This window comes from Salvelinus namaycush, chromosome 18 (genome assembly GCF_016432855.1).
Source record: "Salvelinus namaycush isolate Seneca chromosome 18, SaNama_1.0, whole genome shotgun sequence".
NCBI lineage: Eukaryota > Metazoa > Chordata > Actinopteri > Salmoniformes > Salmonidae > Salvelinus > Salvelinus namaycush.
Window position 1 is genome coordinate 17,158,807 of NC_052324.1, and position 17,028 is coordinate 17,175,834.

General features: G+C 41.5%; 2 protein-coding genes across 2 annotated transcripts; one reads left to right on the forward strand and one right to left on the reverse strand.

Annotated features, from left to right (window-relative positions):
- The first annotated feature begins 804 nt into the window (after positions 1-804).
- On the forward strand, positions 805-9,391 carry LOC120062720 (glutathione hydrolase 1 proenzyme-like). The gene is made up of 12 exons (XM_039012780.1): positions 805-977; positions 1,104-1,234; positions 1,322-1,411; positions 1,766-1,958; positions 3,103-3,263; positions 3,409-3,558; positions 6,111-6,247; positions 8,029-8,216; positions 8,468-8,595; positions 8,744-8,856; positions 8,995-9,108; positions 9,245-9,391. Exons 1-12 carry the CDS (start codon positions 805-807, stop codon positions 9,389-9,391), a joined length of 1,725 nt encoding a protein of 574 aa, XP_038868708.1.
- A 4,026-nt stretch (positions 9,392-13,417) lies between these two features.
- LOC120063176 (anaphase-promoting complex subunit 5-like) lies at positions 13,418-15,695 on the reverse strand. Its single transcript, XM_039013379.1, has 5 exons — positions 15,592-15,695; positions 14,607-14,714; positions 14,366-14,513; positions 13,979-14,141; positions 13,418-13,843 (listed from the first exon to the last, which is right to left on the reverse strand). Exons 1-5 carry the CDS (start codon positions 15,669-15,671, stop codon positions 13,632-13,634), a joined length of 711 nt encoding a protein of 236 aa, XP_038869307.1. The 5' UTR covers positions 15,672-15,695; the 3' UTR covers positions 13,418-13,631.
- Between the last annotated feature and the right edge of the window lie 1,333 nt (positions 15,696-17,028).

The following is a 17,028-nucleotide window of genomic DNA, read 5'->3' on the forward strand; positions in this document are numbered from 1 at the left end:
CCTTGTTGATGCCACTTGTTAAATCCACTTCAATAAGTGTAGATGAAGGGGAGGAGACAGGTTAAAGAAGGATTTTCAGCCTTGAGACAATTGAGACATGGATTGTGTATGTGTGCCATTCAGAGGGTGAATGGGCAAGACAAAATATTAAAGTGCCTTTGAATGGGGTATAGTAGTAGGTGCCAGGCACACCAGTTTGTGTCAAGAACTGCAACGCTACTAGGATTTTCACACTCAACAGTTTCCTGTGTGTATCAAGAACGGTCCACCACCCAAAGGACATCCAGCCAACTAGACACAACATGGGCCAGCATCCCTGTGGAATGCTTTCGAAACCTTGTAGAATCCATGCCCTGATGAATTGAGTCTGGGGCATGAGGGGGTTTAACTCAATATTAGGAAGGTGTTCTTAATGGTTTGTACACTCGGTGTATATGTTCAATTTCTTGTATCTTACTCTTAATTTTATGCTTCCTATGTAAGGGAGAACGGGGTTGGTTGTCACAGTGTTTGTCACAGGGCTGTGTGATAATTTCAAGATACAAATGTGTGTCCTCTATAGGAGAGGTCATACACATGGTAAATTCAGGCCAGGATCACAAAACATTGAGGGGAGAGGAATACTATAATTTTTCAAGGGTGAAAGTATATATTCACTTGAAATAAAGTGTATCATCATTAGACATGCTAAAAAATCCTACTACTTCTAACTATATAATACATTCAATCAGGAAGATACAGTATCTGCAAGGCTCCTGTCTAACTGTAAGATGTGTTGGTGTGTTGGTTCCCCTGGGCAGGAAAATGGTCAGGAAGTCCCTGGTGGCTGGCCTGGTGGTTTTGCTGGTGGCTGCAGTAGGAGTGTTCGTGGGGGTGTTCATGGGGGTGGGAAACAAGAACCCCATCTCACCCTCAGACCATTTCTACTCAAAAGCTGCCGTGGCTACAGATGCTGGGATATGCTCTGAGGTGGGGAGGTAAGTAATGTAACACTAGCCAACTAATTCCCTTTGATACAATGATTCATGGTAGACGCTTAGTCAAATGACAGGACACGATTAAGCTCTACAAGGAGCATTAAGTGTGTGTGTGTGCGTACCTAGGGACATCCTGAAGAGGAACGGCTCAGCGGTGGATGCATCTATCGCCGCCCTGCTGTGTGTTGGCCTCCTGAACGCTCACAGCATGGGCATTGGAGGGGGTCTCTTCTTCAACATCTACAACGCTTCCACAGGTGAGTCAGTGAGTCCTCAAGACACCACAAATTAAAAAAGCTAACAAACACATCCATTTGTCTGTATTTTGTATCACTGTTCGACAGGGAAGGTAGAAACCATTGACGCGAGGGAGACAGCACCCATGAACGCGACGGAAGACATGTTTGGCGAAAACACCCAGCTTTCTCGGAAAGGTACCATTTTTACTGTTCTGGAATGTATGTCAGGCACAGGGTAGGCTAGGCAGGTTCTGTAGTTCAAACCATTCTGAGATAACAGTTGAATAGTAATATCGTAGCTGTCATGTATCACAGTGGGGTAGGGATAGAGAGAAGATAACACTGTGTTTGAACCTTCTGGCAGCCTCTTTCCTGATCTTCCATCATTCTAAGGAAAATTAATTCTAACCTTCTGCATCATATGCATTGCTAAGGGGGCAACAGTTTGACCTCTCAAAATGGGGAAATGGAATGATACGCATTTTAAATCCTTTCTGGGCAGGGTTCCAACTTTGTGCAAAATGTGGTAAAGACTTCTTTGCATAACAGGTGGATTGTCTATAGCCATTCCTGGGGAGATCCGTGGTTACGAGATGGCACACAGGAGACACGGCAGGCTGCCATGGAAGGAGCTGTTTGAGCCAAGCATTGAGTTGGCACGCGTAGGTTTCCATATAGGCAAAGCCCTGGCCAAGGCCATCGCCAGCAACAAGGACGCTATTCAAGGAGATGCCAATATGTGGTGAGGATAGGACAGGAGATCAAAGAAAACAAATATGGAAAAAAATATTCTGTAATTGCTATATTACTACTACAACCACTTCTACAAATCTAATAATATTGACAAAGATAGACTTAAGTGATATGGATGGTTGATAATAGCTACCCTTTAATGAGAGTGTAAATGAAATGTTCTATGGGGGTGGGGGCCACAAAAAATCTGAACTCATTATGAGGGGTCGCAGTGGCTCTCGGGTCTGTGTACCAACATCCATACCCACACATGCAGTCAGTGTCGGCCCCAACCTTTTGGGGGCCCTAAGTGACATTTTGTTGGGGGGCCCCCACCTTGCGAGCAGAACATTTTAGCAGCCCCCTCTTGACAGCAGATAGAAAAATTGAAGTTCTAGAGTTAATTTGTTGCAATTCTACACATTTTTTCATGTGGCATAGAGGGGGTGCTGCCGTTTAAAAGCAAGTTTGCTGCAATTCTACACATTTTGCCATGGGGTGGAGAGAAGATTTAGCAATTGCATAACTCATTTCATGCAATTCTATTAATTTTGCCATGGGACTGAGAGAAAAATGTGCAGTTTTACAGCTAATTTCCTGAAATTCTACACATTTTGCCATAGGGTGGAGAATTGTTTTTTCACTTTTGAATATGATATGTAATAATAAAATCAATGGGATCCCCTGGTCGGTAATTTGACCATGATTACTACACGTTTAGATAGCTGGCTAGACTAATTTACCAATCAAAAAATGTTTAGCTGACATAGGCTAGTTGAGTGACGGACACAAGATAAAAACTACTGATGTACAACAACATTTTGAAATGTCACCTTGTGTGATCTACTATTCTAACTCTCAACATTAAGTTCAGACCCCGACTGAGGCCATCCCTGCTCAATAAAGTACTGTAATTGGATTATTAGTTGGATTTTATCACAGAGTACCACATTGATATATTGCAACCAATAAAATGTGATTACATTGATGTCCAAAATTCATGGCTTCCTCTGTGATTTCTTATGACCATTGATGATTTGATTGGCCGCTGTAAAACCTATGATGACAATGCCATGGGAATGCTGGTCCTTTTACTCTACAGATTTATTTGAATAACTCCTGATAAGTTTTCTGCTCCTGTTTTTGTATTCCAGTGAAGTGTTCTGTGACTCCCAGAAAAACATCCTGAAGGAAAATGATATCATTAAATTTCCCAAACTAGCAGACACCTACAAGAGGATAGCGGAGGAAGGACCTGATGTTTTTTACAATGGGACAATGGCACAGACAATTGTTGATGACATCCAGGCAGCAGGTCTTTCTCTATTTCTTGTGCATTATAATATTCTATTAAAGCTCATCATTCTTGCTGTAACCACTATGATGATGATTAGACAAGACAGATCTGATAGGCAGTTTGTCGATGTGCTTCTTCAGCAGTTATTATTTTCACTTCTCAGGTGGTATTATCACCCTGGAGGACCTGTTGGACTACTGGCCTGTGTTGAATGAGAACCCACTGAAGCTGACGGTGGGCGAGTACACCATGCACGTCCCAGACGCCCCCTCCAGCGGCCCAGTCCTGGCACTCATACTCAACATAGTGGACGGTGAGCAGCAGCCTAGATAACTCTGAGTCTGAACTCAGCCATGCGGACCAGAGGATGTCAGGTTTCCTTCCACTGTACCACCTTGGACAGTGTTTCCGCACCCTCCATAACCACCACCGCCCCTCTACATGAATCCAGCCACAGCTAATTCACCAGATGCAGAGAGTGTGGTCATGGAGAAGATGATTAGTCGTGCTTTAGACACAGAGGGGCATCATCATCCACCACTAATTGACTGTAAACAAACAGCTCAGGCCTCCCAGTTTGTCATCTCATCTTAAAACCTTTTCTCAATAGGGGGTGCTGTTTTCACTTTGTAAAAATTTCGTTCCCAAATTAAACTGCCTCGTACTCAATTCTTGCTCGTACAATATGCATATTATTATTACTATTGGATAGAAAACACTCTCTAGTTTCTAAAACCGTTTGAATTATATCTGTGAGTAAAACAGAACTCAAGTTGGAGCAATTTTCCTGTGAGGAAGTGATAAATCTGAAATCAGTCAGGCTGTTCTGAGGTCAGTTTATTAATTTGCAAGTCGTCTATTGGTCGAGATGCACTGCATACGCCTTCCCCTAGATGTCAGCAAATAGTGAGAATTGGAATGGTGTTGCTAGGCAGATCTGAGGCCATATAAAGGGTTTGGGAACGTGGGGTCCACTCTTTTCAACATTCGCCATGGAAAAGCTGGAAAGCTACCGTTATAGGCCTTAGATATATCCGGCTCTGATTTTATTCGATATAGGTGTTAAAGACATCATAATGTTGTTATTTTAAACCGAGTTATATCAGTTTATATCAGTATATTGCGATTTTCGGATATTTCTTTGTGCTGCGTTCTAGTGAGTTGGGCACGTCTGGGCCACATGGCTAATGTTTACTGCTAATTCCAAAGTTGAAGGCGACAATCTACAACCGAGCAACGATTCTTTTGGACAAAGGACAACTTGCCCAAGATTCTGATGAAAGCTCATCAAAAAGTAAGAACTATTTATGATGTTAATTCGTTGTTCTGTTGAAAAATGTAAAACTCATATTCCGCCATTAATTTCGGTGCGGTCTCGCTTTAACGCACGCTGTATGTCGTAGTAACGTTAATTTTAAAAATCTAACACAGCGGTTGCATTAAGAACTAATGTATCTTCCATTTGCTGTCCAACCTGTATTTTTTAGTCAAGTTTATGATTAGTTACTGATTAGATTAGGTGCCTCTCCCAAGATTTCTCCCGACATATTGTTGGCAGCTTGGCTACTATTCTCATTGTATAACCACGATTTGTGCTGCTAAATATGCACATTTTCGAACAAACTCTATATGTATTGTGTAATATGATGTTATAGGACTGTCATCTGAAGAAGTTTGAGAAGGTTAGTGAAAAAATGTATATCTTTTGCTGGTTTATTGGTTATCGCTATTGTTGGCTTGAATCAATGCTGTTGTGTGGTTGGCTATTGTAGTAAGCTAATATAATGCTATATTGTGTTTTCGCTGTAAAACACTTAAAAAATCTGAAATATTGGCTGGATTCACAAGATCTTTGTCTTTCATTTGCTGTACGCTGTGTATTTTTCATAAATGTTTTATGATGAGTATTTAGGTAATTCACGTTGGTCTCTGTAGTTATTCTAGTTGCTTTGGTGAGAGTTGTGATGGTGGCTGCAATGTAAAACTATGATTTATACCTGAAATATGCACATTTTTCTAACAAAACATATGCTATACAATAAATATGTTATCAGACTGTCATCTGATGAAGTTGTTTCTTGGTTAGTGACTATTTATATCTTTATTTGGTCGAAATTGTGATAGCTACCTATGCAGGAAAAAAATGGTGGGAAAAAAAAGTTGTGTCTTTTGCTATCGTGGTTAGCTAATAGAAATACATATTGTGTCTTCCCTGTAAAACATTTTAAAAATCAGAAATGATGGCTGGATTCACAAGATGTGTGTCTTTCATCTGGTGTCTTGGACTTGTGATTTAATGATATTTAGATGCTAGTATTTACTTGTGACGCTATGCTAGGCTATGCTAGTCAGCTTTTTTACTGATGGGGGTGCTCCCGGATCCGGGATTGTGATGAAGTAGAAGTTAAGAGAGACTTGCTGTAAGCTCTCTGGACATTATCTCACTGGAAATGAACTAAACTGCACTAGTCCTCTACATCTTGACATCAACCATACCTGCTCGTGTTTGTGCAAAAACAAGGACGGAATTAGACGGAAATGACCCTGTGATGGAAACATCGAATTACATTAAAACTGTATCTTTGATAAATGAACACAGTTCTTTTTTTGGGCTGACATATTAGATCGATTAAATGTGGCCCGTGAGGGATTTTCTAAGCTTTTTGGGGGGATAATGATAATGAATCGATACATTTTCAAATAACTCCCCTTTTTCTGCCCACAAATTCATTTTGACGAACAAATCGGTCGCCAAAAAATCAGTGCGGCCATCCGTTGAATTTTGAAATCCCCGATGTGGCCTTAGAGTCAAAAAGTTTACTCACCCGTGTATTAGATCAACATTTTTGTGTGCTTTTTCTACAGGTTATAACTTCACTGGCACAAGTGTTTCAACGGCCGAGAAAAAGACTCTGACATATCACCGCATCGTGGAGGCTTTCCGGTTTGCTTATGCCAAGAGGAGCAAACTAGGGGATCCACGTTATCTCAATATCACTGATGTGAGAACCCTGATACACAGCTTTCAAATAAAAAGTTTCACTCTCAAATATATATGCACAGTGCATTCGGAAAGTATTCAGACCTCTTGACTTTTTCCACATTTTGTTACCGAACAGCCTAATTCTAAAATTAATTAAATTGTCCCCACCCCTCAATCTACACACATTACATCATAATGACAAAGCAAAAACAGGTTATTAGAATTTTTTGTAAATTTATTACAAATAAAATGTATTACAAATAAAAAACTGGAATATCACATTTACATAAGTATTCAGACCCTTAACGCAGTACTTTGTTGAAGCACCTTTGGCAGTGATTACAGCCTTGAGTCTTAGGTATGACGCTACAAGCTTGGCACACCTGTATTGGGGAGTTTCTCACATTCTTCTCTGCAGATCCTCTCAAGCTCTGTCAGGTTGGATGAGGAGCATCGCTGTACAGCTATTTTCAGGTCTCTCCAGAGATGTTTGATTGGGTTCAAGTCCGATCTCTGGCTGGGCCACTCAAGGACATTCAGAAACTTGTCCTGAAGCCACTCTTGCATTGTCTTGGCTTTGTGCTTAGGGTCGTTGTCCTGCTGGAAGGTGAACCTTCACCCCAGTCTGAGGTCCTGAGTGCTCTGGAGCAGGTTTTTATTAAGGATCTCTCTGTACTTTTCTCCATTCATCTTTCCCTCAGTCCTGACTAGTCTCCCAGTCCCTGCGGCTGCATCCCCACGGCATGATGCTGCCAACACCATGATTCAACGTAGGGATGGTGCCACGTTTTCTCCAGACGTGACGCTTGGCATTTAGGCCAAAGAGTTCAATCTTGGTTTCACCAGACCAGAGAATCTTGTTTCTCATGGTCTCAGAGTCCTTTAGGTGCCTTTTGGCAAACTCCAAGCGGGCTGTCATGTGCCTTTAACAGAGGAGTGGCTTCCATCTGGCCACTCTACAATAAAGGCCTGATTGGTGGAGTCCTGTAGAGATGGTTGTCCATCTGGAAGGTTCTCCCATCTCCACAGAGGAACTCTGGAGCTCTATCAGAGTGACCATCGGGTTCTTGGGCACTTCTATGATCAAGGGCCTTCTCCGCCGATTGGTCAGTTTGGCCGGGCGGGCAGCTCTAGGAAGAGTCTTGGTGGTTCCAAACTTCTTCCATTTAAGAATGATGGAGGCCACTGTGTTCTTGGGGACCTTCAATGCTGCAGAAATGTTTTGGTATCCTTCCCCAGATCTGTGCCTTGACACAATCCTGTCTCAGAGCTCCACGTACAATTCCTTTGTCCTCATGGCTTGGTTTTTGCTGTGACTGTCAACTGTGGGACCTTATATAGGCAGGTGTGTGCCTTTCCAAATCATGTCCAATCAATTGAATTTACCACAGGTGGACTCCAATCAAGTTGTAGAAACATCTCAAGGATGATCAACAGAAACAGGATGCACCTGATCTCAATTTTGAGTCTCATAGCAAAGGGTCTGAATACTTACTTTATGTACATTTAATTTTTTATACATTTGCAAACATTTCTTAAAATCTGTTATCGCTTTGTCATTATGGGGTGTTGTGTAGATTGATGAGGATTTTATTTTTTAATAAGGCTGTAATGTAACAAAATGTGGAAAAAGGGAAGGGGTCTGAATACTTTCCGAATGCACTGTATTTGACTTTAAAAAAAAAATGGTTTGCAGTTGTTTACTGAACATGCTCTATAATCACATGCTGTTGACTGCTGTTCAACATTGCCAGGAGAAACTAATTGAATTCCTATTTGATGATTTTATCTTCTCTCCAGCTCATCCACAACATGACCTCAGACTACTTTGCTGACGGGATCAGGAGCAAGATCACAGATGACACCACTCATCCCGACAGCTACTACGAGCAAGATTATTTTGTCCCAGACAATCATGGGACAGCACACCTGTCCGTCATAGCTGAGGATGGAAGTGCTGTGGCTGCCACCAGCACAATCAATCTATAGTAAGAGTCCTACAAGGCAAGACCTCCTCTGAGACAATAGGACTGATGAATACATAATGCTACAGGGTAGATTATAGATATCCAGAGACAGATCCTTAATATAGTATACATGTGCACTCTAAACAAACTTTGTTGCCGATGGTCTTACTAAGAATCTTCCATTTGCATTTAACCCAAAAATAACATGTATAGGTTACTTAACTCCTATAATTACTTAACTCTAACTACTTAACTATCATTCCTATCTTCAGTTTTGGCTCAAAAGTCATGTCCCGATCAACTGGCATCATTTTTAATGATGAGATGGATGACTTCAGCTCTCCATACATCACCAACGACTTTGGAATCCCTCCATCTCCTAACAACTTCATCCAGCCTGGTGAGAATAGGAACTGAAATCAATATCCTTATTGCTGGTAGGCTACTGAAAGTTCTCAATTTACACATGGCTCCAGTTTGAACCTTGGCTGGTTTGTTTTCTGAGAATACCTTTTGGTCTGAAGATTTATCTCTCTCTCATTTTTTAGGTAAAAGGCCTCTCTCTTCTATGTGCCCAACTATTATCTCTGACAAAGACAATAGAGTGAAAATGGTGGTGGGAGCCTCTGGTGGAACAAAGATCACCACAGCAACTGCCCTAGTAGGTTTTGATCCATACACATAAATGTCCTCTCTAAAACTGATATAGCCTATACTAACACATGATATCCATCTATCCTTACATAGTGATATTGTGATGAATCAGAGTACAAGATGCTTCCTTTTCTAATTTACATAGGTGATTCTGAATACCTTGTTCTTTGACTACGACCTCAAAAAAGCTGTGACACTACCTCGAATTCACAATCAACTCAACCCAAGTATGACTGTAGTGGAGGACGGCTTTGAAAAGGTGGGTAATTCTGAACAATATCGCATCGTATATTGTTGAATTTAAAAAAATGGTTTCGTAACTCTGGACTTTAATCTGTGTGTGTGTGTGTGTGTGTTTATTTCTGTGTTTATGTATGTGTGTGTTTGTGTAAAAGAGTGTATTAGATGGCCTGGTAAAGAAGAACCATGTAACAGAGCTGCTGATGACTCCTGATTCAGTGGTGCAGGCGGTGGTGAGACAGGGGGAGCGGCTCTGTGCCGAGTCCGACCCCAGGAAAGGGGGCTATCCAGCGGGCTACTGAGTCTTACCTCACCTCTTCCTTCCCAAACCTGGAGTGTACCTCCATAAAGAGGCAGGGATAGAGCTAAGTATCTGGAAAGACACAAAAACAATGCCTCCTCAAGGTGACACAGCCACTCTCTTTCTTCAGCTGAAATTCATTTCAAGATGTGGAAAATGACTTTACTCCACATCAATACCTCCTCCCTTCACACCAAATAATCGGCGGCATTTCTGCTTTTATTTCAGCATTATTCATTATTTATTTTTGTGTTTTGAAAAGAAGTGAGGTTGCAACTCTGAAAGTGGCATTTTTTAAATCCTAGCTGTATCAAGAGATCATCATTATCGATTATCCTGAAGATGGAAGTTTATTAATGCAGTGGGGTAGCAGAAAGCTGGACTGCAACTTTCGATTCCTGCTGGATGTAAATACCAATGGGCCAGAACTTTATGGACGCCATGAATCTTCTGATATACATTATGAAATAGTTTGCCTAGGAAATATTAGCCAACATATTAGTCAAATTACTCTGTGATGATGAGCGATCATTCTGTTTGACAGAAAAAGAGCCATTTATCTGAGATTTAAGGAAAGCAATGTTTTAGGGGAGAATATGAACACCAATATGGAAGGTTGTCAAAGTAGTTTGTCTGTCCATTGAACAAATCAAATGTAGAGAAATGACTGTTTTATCTCTCCATCAAGGAAAAATGGTCTGTATGTTTTAACCTCAGGCCTTAACCTCAGGTCTTAACTGGTCAGGTTGCTATATCTGTTGGTGCTTTATGGGTTGGCTAAATCACAAACAGATCTGGCAACCAGGCTACAGGTCTACTATCTGCCTTATGAAGATGTTGGTCACAGGTAGCTACATTTTTCCTTTCATGAGGAAGCATATTCTGATCTGTTAACTGAAAACTGTGATTTCTGTTTTTCTGATTTCATCTCAACTCTGACCGTTGCCCATGGGGGCCTATTGTTAACAAGGGCTCAAATATGGCTGCCATTTAACTACTCAAATGATATTTTTACATTTTTTGTGATGCAGAATGTTGAGAAAAACACATAAATTGTTCATGTTTAATATGTAGTAAGACCATAGCAGTACAGTGAATGTATAGTGTATTTTACATTTGCATATATATATTTTTAAACATGCATTGTTCTCATGCTATGCTTGTTACAATTTTTTTTTAAATAATATATATTTTACATTAGTCAGCCTGTTCCCAATATTCTTAGAGGCTTATTTCTCTGCATCGATACCTGTAACCAAAGAACTGATGACAAATGTACACAATAGATTAATAACAGCTACATGTCTAAACAACTGACTGATGTACAATTTTACACCTACAACCTAAAAATTGGGCTCGACTTCCTTCAATAGTCTGAAGAACAAAATACACAGCAGCTTCCTTCTGACAAATTTAGCAAGATGTGGCATTTGGCGCCAGCTGGGGCTTTTACATAAGCCTCCAAATGGATTATTCACTGAAGCAATTGCTTCCATGGACCAGTGATGCATAGGAAGCTACATAGCCGACTCAGGCTAAATACTTCCTCTCTATCAAAGTGTGCTCTTCTCCTTTATTAAGACACTTTATGTTGATGTTTCCTTTATTTTGGCAGTTACCTGTAGCTGCTGAGTAAGTCAACTCTACTGTGCACAGAGATGTGACTGCCAACTAAAGTCCATCTATGGTAGTATCCTGTTGTCTAGGCTACAACCTGGTTGGTTTTATTGAATGTGGCCTGAGACACTATCTGCGTACTCTCTACTCTCTGCTTCCCTGTATGAGCAAGAAGATCCATATTCATTCAGACAGAATTCAGCCTGTGGGCAGATGGGAAATGATGGCTAATGAAGCTGTATATTACATACAAAAATAGCAAAGCAAGGGTATTTCAATCCTTTGATGCAGCTCATCTAACTGTGCTAATAGAACATATCCCATGCCCCCGACTAATGTGATCCTCTTGACAGCACAGGCCTGAACAGAGTATAGTGTCAGTGTTGATGCACAGTGCTCACATACAGGGCAGGCCACTGGTTCAGAGGACATTTAGCGTCACTAGGCACATGCCCCATCTAGTGTTGTCTGATGCAAAGACATCCCACGGCTGCAGCTCACCCTCTCCATCTCGCTCTAGATATATAAACACACGCACACAAGAGCAGAGTGAATTATGCAGTGTGAGTCTGTGTGTGTTTACACAGACAGTCTCTGTGCCGTCTCCTGTTCCATGGAGGCCCATTATCTACTGTATTGGTTTATAGAGCGAAGTGACATGTAGCGTATTTCAGACCCCGCACACAGTCTTAGAGTACTTCTTGTGCAAACATACCAATAAACATCTGGAACAAACCAACATGGTAAAGTTAAGACTGATAGGGCAATGGAACATACTTTCTTTTTGTCTAATGTAAGCCGTTGACGTCAACCAAAAAAGGCTCAAGTAATATGACAATGCTTTTTTCATGTGAGAGGGACATGCAGAACATTCTCAAAAACCAGCCCACTCAAATGTTAAATATTACATTGGCTTTCAACTAAATTGGTTCTGCTTTGTACCTCAAATGCGTAGAGACCCAGAATGTAATATTTGAAGGCTCAGGGCTATATCACCGTGTCAATGCTTTGTTTCAGTAATAAAACTTCAGTGTTTTCATACCAATGTTAGGTAATGTTTTAAATGCTATTAGGCTAAGCTTCTTCTGTATACAAACCAAAGGGCAATTCAGGATATTGAAAATATCCAAATATTTCACAAGACGTGATCTTGGATCAATGCCATTATGAAGAGATAATGTAAATGTAATGGCGCTCATGACTGGCACTGACTGAGTATGCTGAATAACTTAACCCAATAAAAAAAATGATCACTCTCACAGGTCGCATAAATCTACACCAGACTAACAAAAACAATGTGCAGTGTCATTGTTCAGCTCAGTTCTCACAGATTGTCATGTTATGGCACACACACACAAAGATATTTCAAATCATCTCAGGACTATTACATTGATGTGCGCATATCTCTGGGAAATCTTTTCCTTTGCTAAAATGTTCACTTTTTTCCATTGGCATGCTTCCAGTTGAAGAAAATTCACAATGCTCTCTCTAAAACATAATCATCTTCTGCCCGGCTCTGATTTGATATTACTCTCACTCATCATATCGTGGTAACTCCAACAGCTGAGAAACACTAAACCATTCCTCATTCTCTAAGCATAGATGAGAATGCGGATCCTCTATGCTAGATATCTCTGTATATTTATCTTTGACCTATGATGGGATCCCACCACTGGGACTTTGAAGAACATGATGATAAATGACAAAATACAAGTACATATCATAGAGAATGATAGTGGCCAAAGGGCAAAATTAGCATGGGCAGTGTCATTGAGGACTTCCACCATTTTAATGTGTCAACTGGGTGAAACTTCCAAATTCATTGGCTGATCCCTCCTGTTGGAGTCATGTCCAACCGGGTCATCAGGAGGGATTAGCTTATCGTGAAGAAAATGTACTACTTAAAAATGAAGAGATCCTCAATGGAGCTGCCCATACCGTCACAGACGCTATAATTGCAGATGCAAAGACAAGTCCTCTATAGTCCAGATCAATTCTATCGACATCCTACAACAGAGGCTATGACTACCTCTAAAGAATCAGATCTCTCTGGTCCTGAATAAAGGATAAACTGTTGTATAACAGTATGTATGCTGAAATTCAAATACTATGTGGGTGCTACTCAAAGAGGTGGTGTGGCGTCATCTAGGTTTCCATATCGAGGCCTCTGGATCCTGCACAGTTATCCATCACGTCCTGAGGGAAACACCTACATTTGTTGGTACTGTTTATACTGCAAATAAACGTTACAATTGTGGGGAGGCCCAACCAGGCTGCACTCTTTCGCCAACAGCTGTGCTTGACATCTAGTGGTAGTCAGACAAACATTTTCAGGTGGAACAAATTTGTGATTTTCTTGTTCTCCATTTTGCAAAAAAAAAGCACAACAAACATGAGAAAAGATTAGAGACTTGAAGTCTTATGTTTATATTGTAGATAGACGATACAAGTTTGCAATGTAAATTTGGAGTGCCCTAAACCAGTTGTTTCTCTACTCTTTAACACACAAGCAATGTTGCAATTTGAACCAAAAGATAGGATAGAATGTGAAGTCCATGACAATGACAGAGTACACCAGTATATGTTCTGGTCTGTGTCGGAGAAGGCAGGGTGGTGATGACTGTTCAGAGTCGCATGGCAACAGCTGCCCCCGGCGCCTGCAGCTCCTGGTCCAGGAGGCGGAACAGCATGGCACATTTGTTGCGCTGGGGGGTTTGTCCCAGGGTGTGGTGCAGCCGGGCCTGCAGGTAGTGGACGTCACGGAGACGCTCCTTACAGTCCAGCATGGAGAAGTAGGCTGCAGCCTCTCCCAGCGATTGCACAGCCAGGCCTAAAGCTGGAGGGAGACAACAGGGAGGAAGACTCTGAACGACTCCTGTCTGTGTACTTACATGACAAAGTGATTGTATCCACAAACATGTACATTTGAGGTAGTGAGTGATATTAAGTTTGTGTTGCGGATGTGTGCTACCTGCATGCCTCTGGCCATTGGACCGGGTCCCAGCTATGGCCATCTGACAGCGGGCTGCCAGCAGCAGAGCTCTGCCCTTATCCATGACCGCTCCGTGGGCCAGGATGGGCTCCATCGCCTCATGAAGGACACCCAGAGCCTGCTCCGGCACTCCCAGCATCAACTGGACAGGGGGAAGGAGAAGAACACAAACTATTGGACTTTTTAAATATAACCCAGTATAAATTTCCTTGTTGTGCCTAAATGTGGGAGTTTACTTTGCATACAATATGCAGTTCTGTCTAAGTTAAGGGGTTTGAAGATGTGTGTGTTAGCATGTGTAGGGGTTTGCGAGAGTATACGGTGGTGTTTGCCATAACAGGGTTACATATTGCATGTTGTGCTGACCTGAGTGAAAGCCAGGTGAAGGATGGTCTCGGAGGCCAGGGCCTGTAGGTGGTGCTGTCTGGCCAGGGCCAGGGCCTGCAGCAGGAGAGGAAGGGCTGTGGCAAAACCTGACGACTCCCAATGCAACTCAGCTGTGACCAGCATCACCCTGCACAAGGCATACAAATATGTCTAAAACACATATCTGATAAACAACCCTTACCCCAAAAATATGGAGTCTGTTGTTTCATTTAGAGCCTACCTGATGATCATCTCTGTGTACTTGGTCTTCTCGCAGTACAGCTGCAGCCTCTGCAGGATACTGTATGCTTCAGTGGTCCGGTTCAAGGCCTTCAGCACTTGAGCTTTCCTGTTAACACGACAGATATACACATGGGTCGTTCCACGAAAAGAGTGCGGTTTGCGTCCCTTTAATATTTTAAGTAGAAATTGTGCACCAATATTGCATTTTAAAAGCCTGTTCTATGAAATGAAGTGCCCTTTAATATAGACCACCTTCAATAAATCTGTCCCTTCGTCAACACCGTGTCACTTCTAGGAAGATTTCAACCCACACACACAAAATGTATCCTAGTTTCCCCATCATTGTAAAACTCTGGTTATTTTGTTACTTTGACAAAGTTATTTCTGAAGATGATTATTTAATGTGATTAGTGATTCATTTACGTCTGTCACTTATTTTAAGGTCAACCCTAGTTAAATCATAGTGTAAAAAAAGCAGGTGATCTGGTTCTACTCTTTTTGGCAATTTCTGGTGTTCTGTGGTGGAAAACTGAGCGTGTCGAGAATAACATGTCAACCCTGTTACCCATAGATAGACAGACTTGAAACGTTTTAGCAATGTACATTTTTCTTTGTGAAGCTTGCATTCAGTTGCCCCTCCCTGAGGTACACAACAAGCTTTCATTCTGCCTGTCACAAGAGGATTTATGGCTGATTTAATATGAAATCATCAACCCTGTTACAGTCAACCCTGTTCCTTTATCTGCCACTTAGTATAGTCTTATTTATTTGTATCTCTTGAGATGGGAAAACGTGTTTTCCATCTAGTTGAACATGTGCTCTTTATGACAATGTTCAAATTAGGTGAAATCAAAACGTTTTTGGGGACCAAGTTACACTTCTCAAAAGCCACTGAATTAGTGGAACGCCCCACATACATACAGCTACAGCACTGGAAGACTGTGTAAAGGTGTTCTATGTTCTGAGTCATGACCCTTCCTTACCTATAAAGACCCTCAGTTTTGTTCAAGGCAGCAATGGCTGTGACATGGGGCTCCGCCAAGTGGTATTTCCCATCATTCATAGCTCTGTCAAACTGGATCTTGAGGTCACAGAACATCCACAGCTGGGTGACAGAACACAAAACATTAGAATGAACAGCCCACTTCATACCAGCCATGTCAGTGTCATCGCCTTTGAAAAGAAGACAATGGCGTTTCTGTGTTCCGCAGCAATAGGAAAGTGATAAACATGGGGATTGAGGCCAAGTCTATAGTTGATGGATAGAGAAGAGCAGGAGTTCAGAATGGCTCACCTTGGCATGTTGGGTGTGAGGTGGAAACTGCTCCTTCAGATGCTTCAGGACCTCAGACACAGCCCCATACAGGCCCTGAAGGGAGGGAGACAGGAACATGTAACTGGTGCAGGCCTCACTCACAGCCTACACAAGTGCACATCTCCTGAGCTTTAATCTGGATCAAATCAACGGTTATGAAACGGCCCTGAGTGACTAAATGAGCACTGAGGGAGACGTGACAGAGGGACTGAAGCCGGAGAGACAGAGGTGGGATGAGGTGTACCAACTACAGTACCTGTTCAGCATGAAGCTCAGCCAGGTGGCAGAGGGCCACAGCAAAGGCCTCTGTGTTGTTCTGCTGGACCCCAAAGTTAACCTGCTCCAGGCTATTCATGTTCAGGAGGAGCTGGGCCTGCTGCTGAGCCATGGTGCTGGAAGAACACATACGTTCAACAGGACATGAATGTTGGAGACGTGCAGTCAGTGAATGTGTGTTGGATTAATTAGTCTAGACTGGATATCAATAATTGACAGTCACTCTTTTTTTCTTACCAATCAATTTTTTCTCCACACTTTTATTTTGCAATGTCAATATGTATTTGTTTTCAATGTTTTGGCATCAAACTGGTGGCAGTTCTGAAAAAGTCAACAACAAAACATTATGCCATTGTTGATTAGATGCTTTTGTCACTAATTAACTATTTTTGTATGCACCCCTGACTGTAAGTCGCTTTTGGATAAAACCGTCTGCTAAATGGCATATATTATTATAATATATTTTCTCTTGAACCATATGGTCTATCTACTAGAAACTCATGGACAATGTGGACACAGATATAAACATGAATACTATATATGAGTTATCCAAGGATCAATTACAAAAGTTTCTATAGATTGCCATATATTTTCTGGTAATTACCAAAATTACAGAAGATTCCGGTAACTTTGGTAAATTACCGGTAGCTTTGCAACCCTATATAGCACCAATCATTATAAAGCCAAACCCTTTGCATGGCAAATGTGGAAGACTTTCCTCATTAGTGATTGTATTGGAACAGCATATCATTCTATTCATGATGATAATTATTCTGTCGACATCTTGATTTCTGGAAGTTTGATTCCAAGCTAAGCAGACAATATACCT

Bases quoted from the DNA above. Each gene is read 5' to 3' on its own strand.
- LOC120063176 (XM_039013379.1), bottom strand. From the start codon at position 15,671: ATGAATGATGGGAAATACCACTTGGCGGAGCCCCATGTCACAGCCATT. The intron at 14,715-15,591 runs GTAAGGAAGGGT...TCGTGTTAACAG, and splicing joins AAAACTGAGGGTCTTTATAG to GAAAGCTCAAGTGCTGAAGG. The intron at 14,514-14,606 runs GTAGGCTCTAAA...TGCCTTGTGCAG, and splicing joins TACACAGAGATGATCATCAG to GGTGATGCTGGTCACAGCTG.
- LOC120062720 (XM_039012780.1), top strand. From the start codon at position 805: ATGGTCAGGAAGTCCCTGGTGGCTGGCCTGGTGGTTTTGCTGGTGGCT. The intron at 8,217-8,467 runs GTAAGAGTCCTA...TCCTATCTTCAG, and splicing joins ACCAGCACAATCAATCTATA to TTTTGGCTCAAAAGTCATGT. The intron at 9,109-9,244 runs GTGGGTAATTCT...TTTGTGTAAAAG, and splicing joins TGGAGGACGGCTTTGAAAAG to AGTGTATTAGATGGCCTGGT.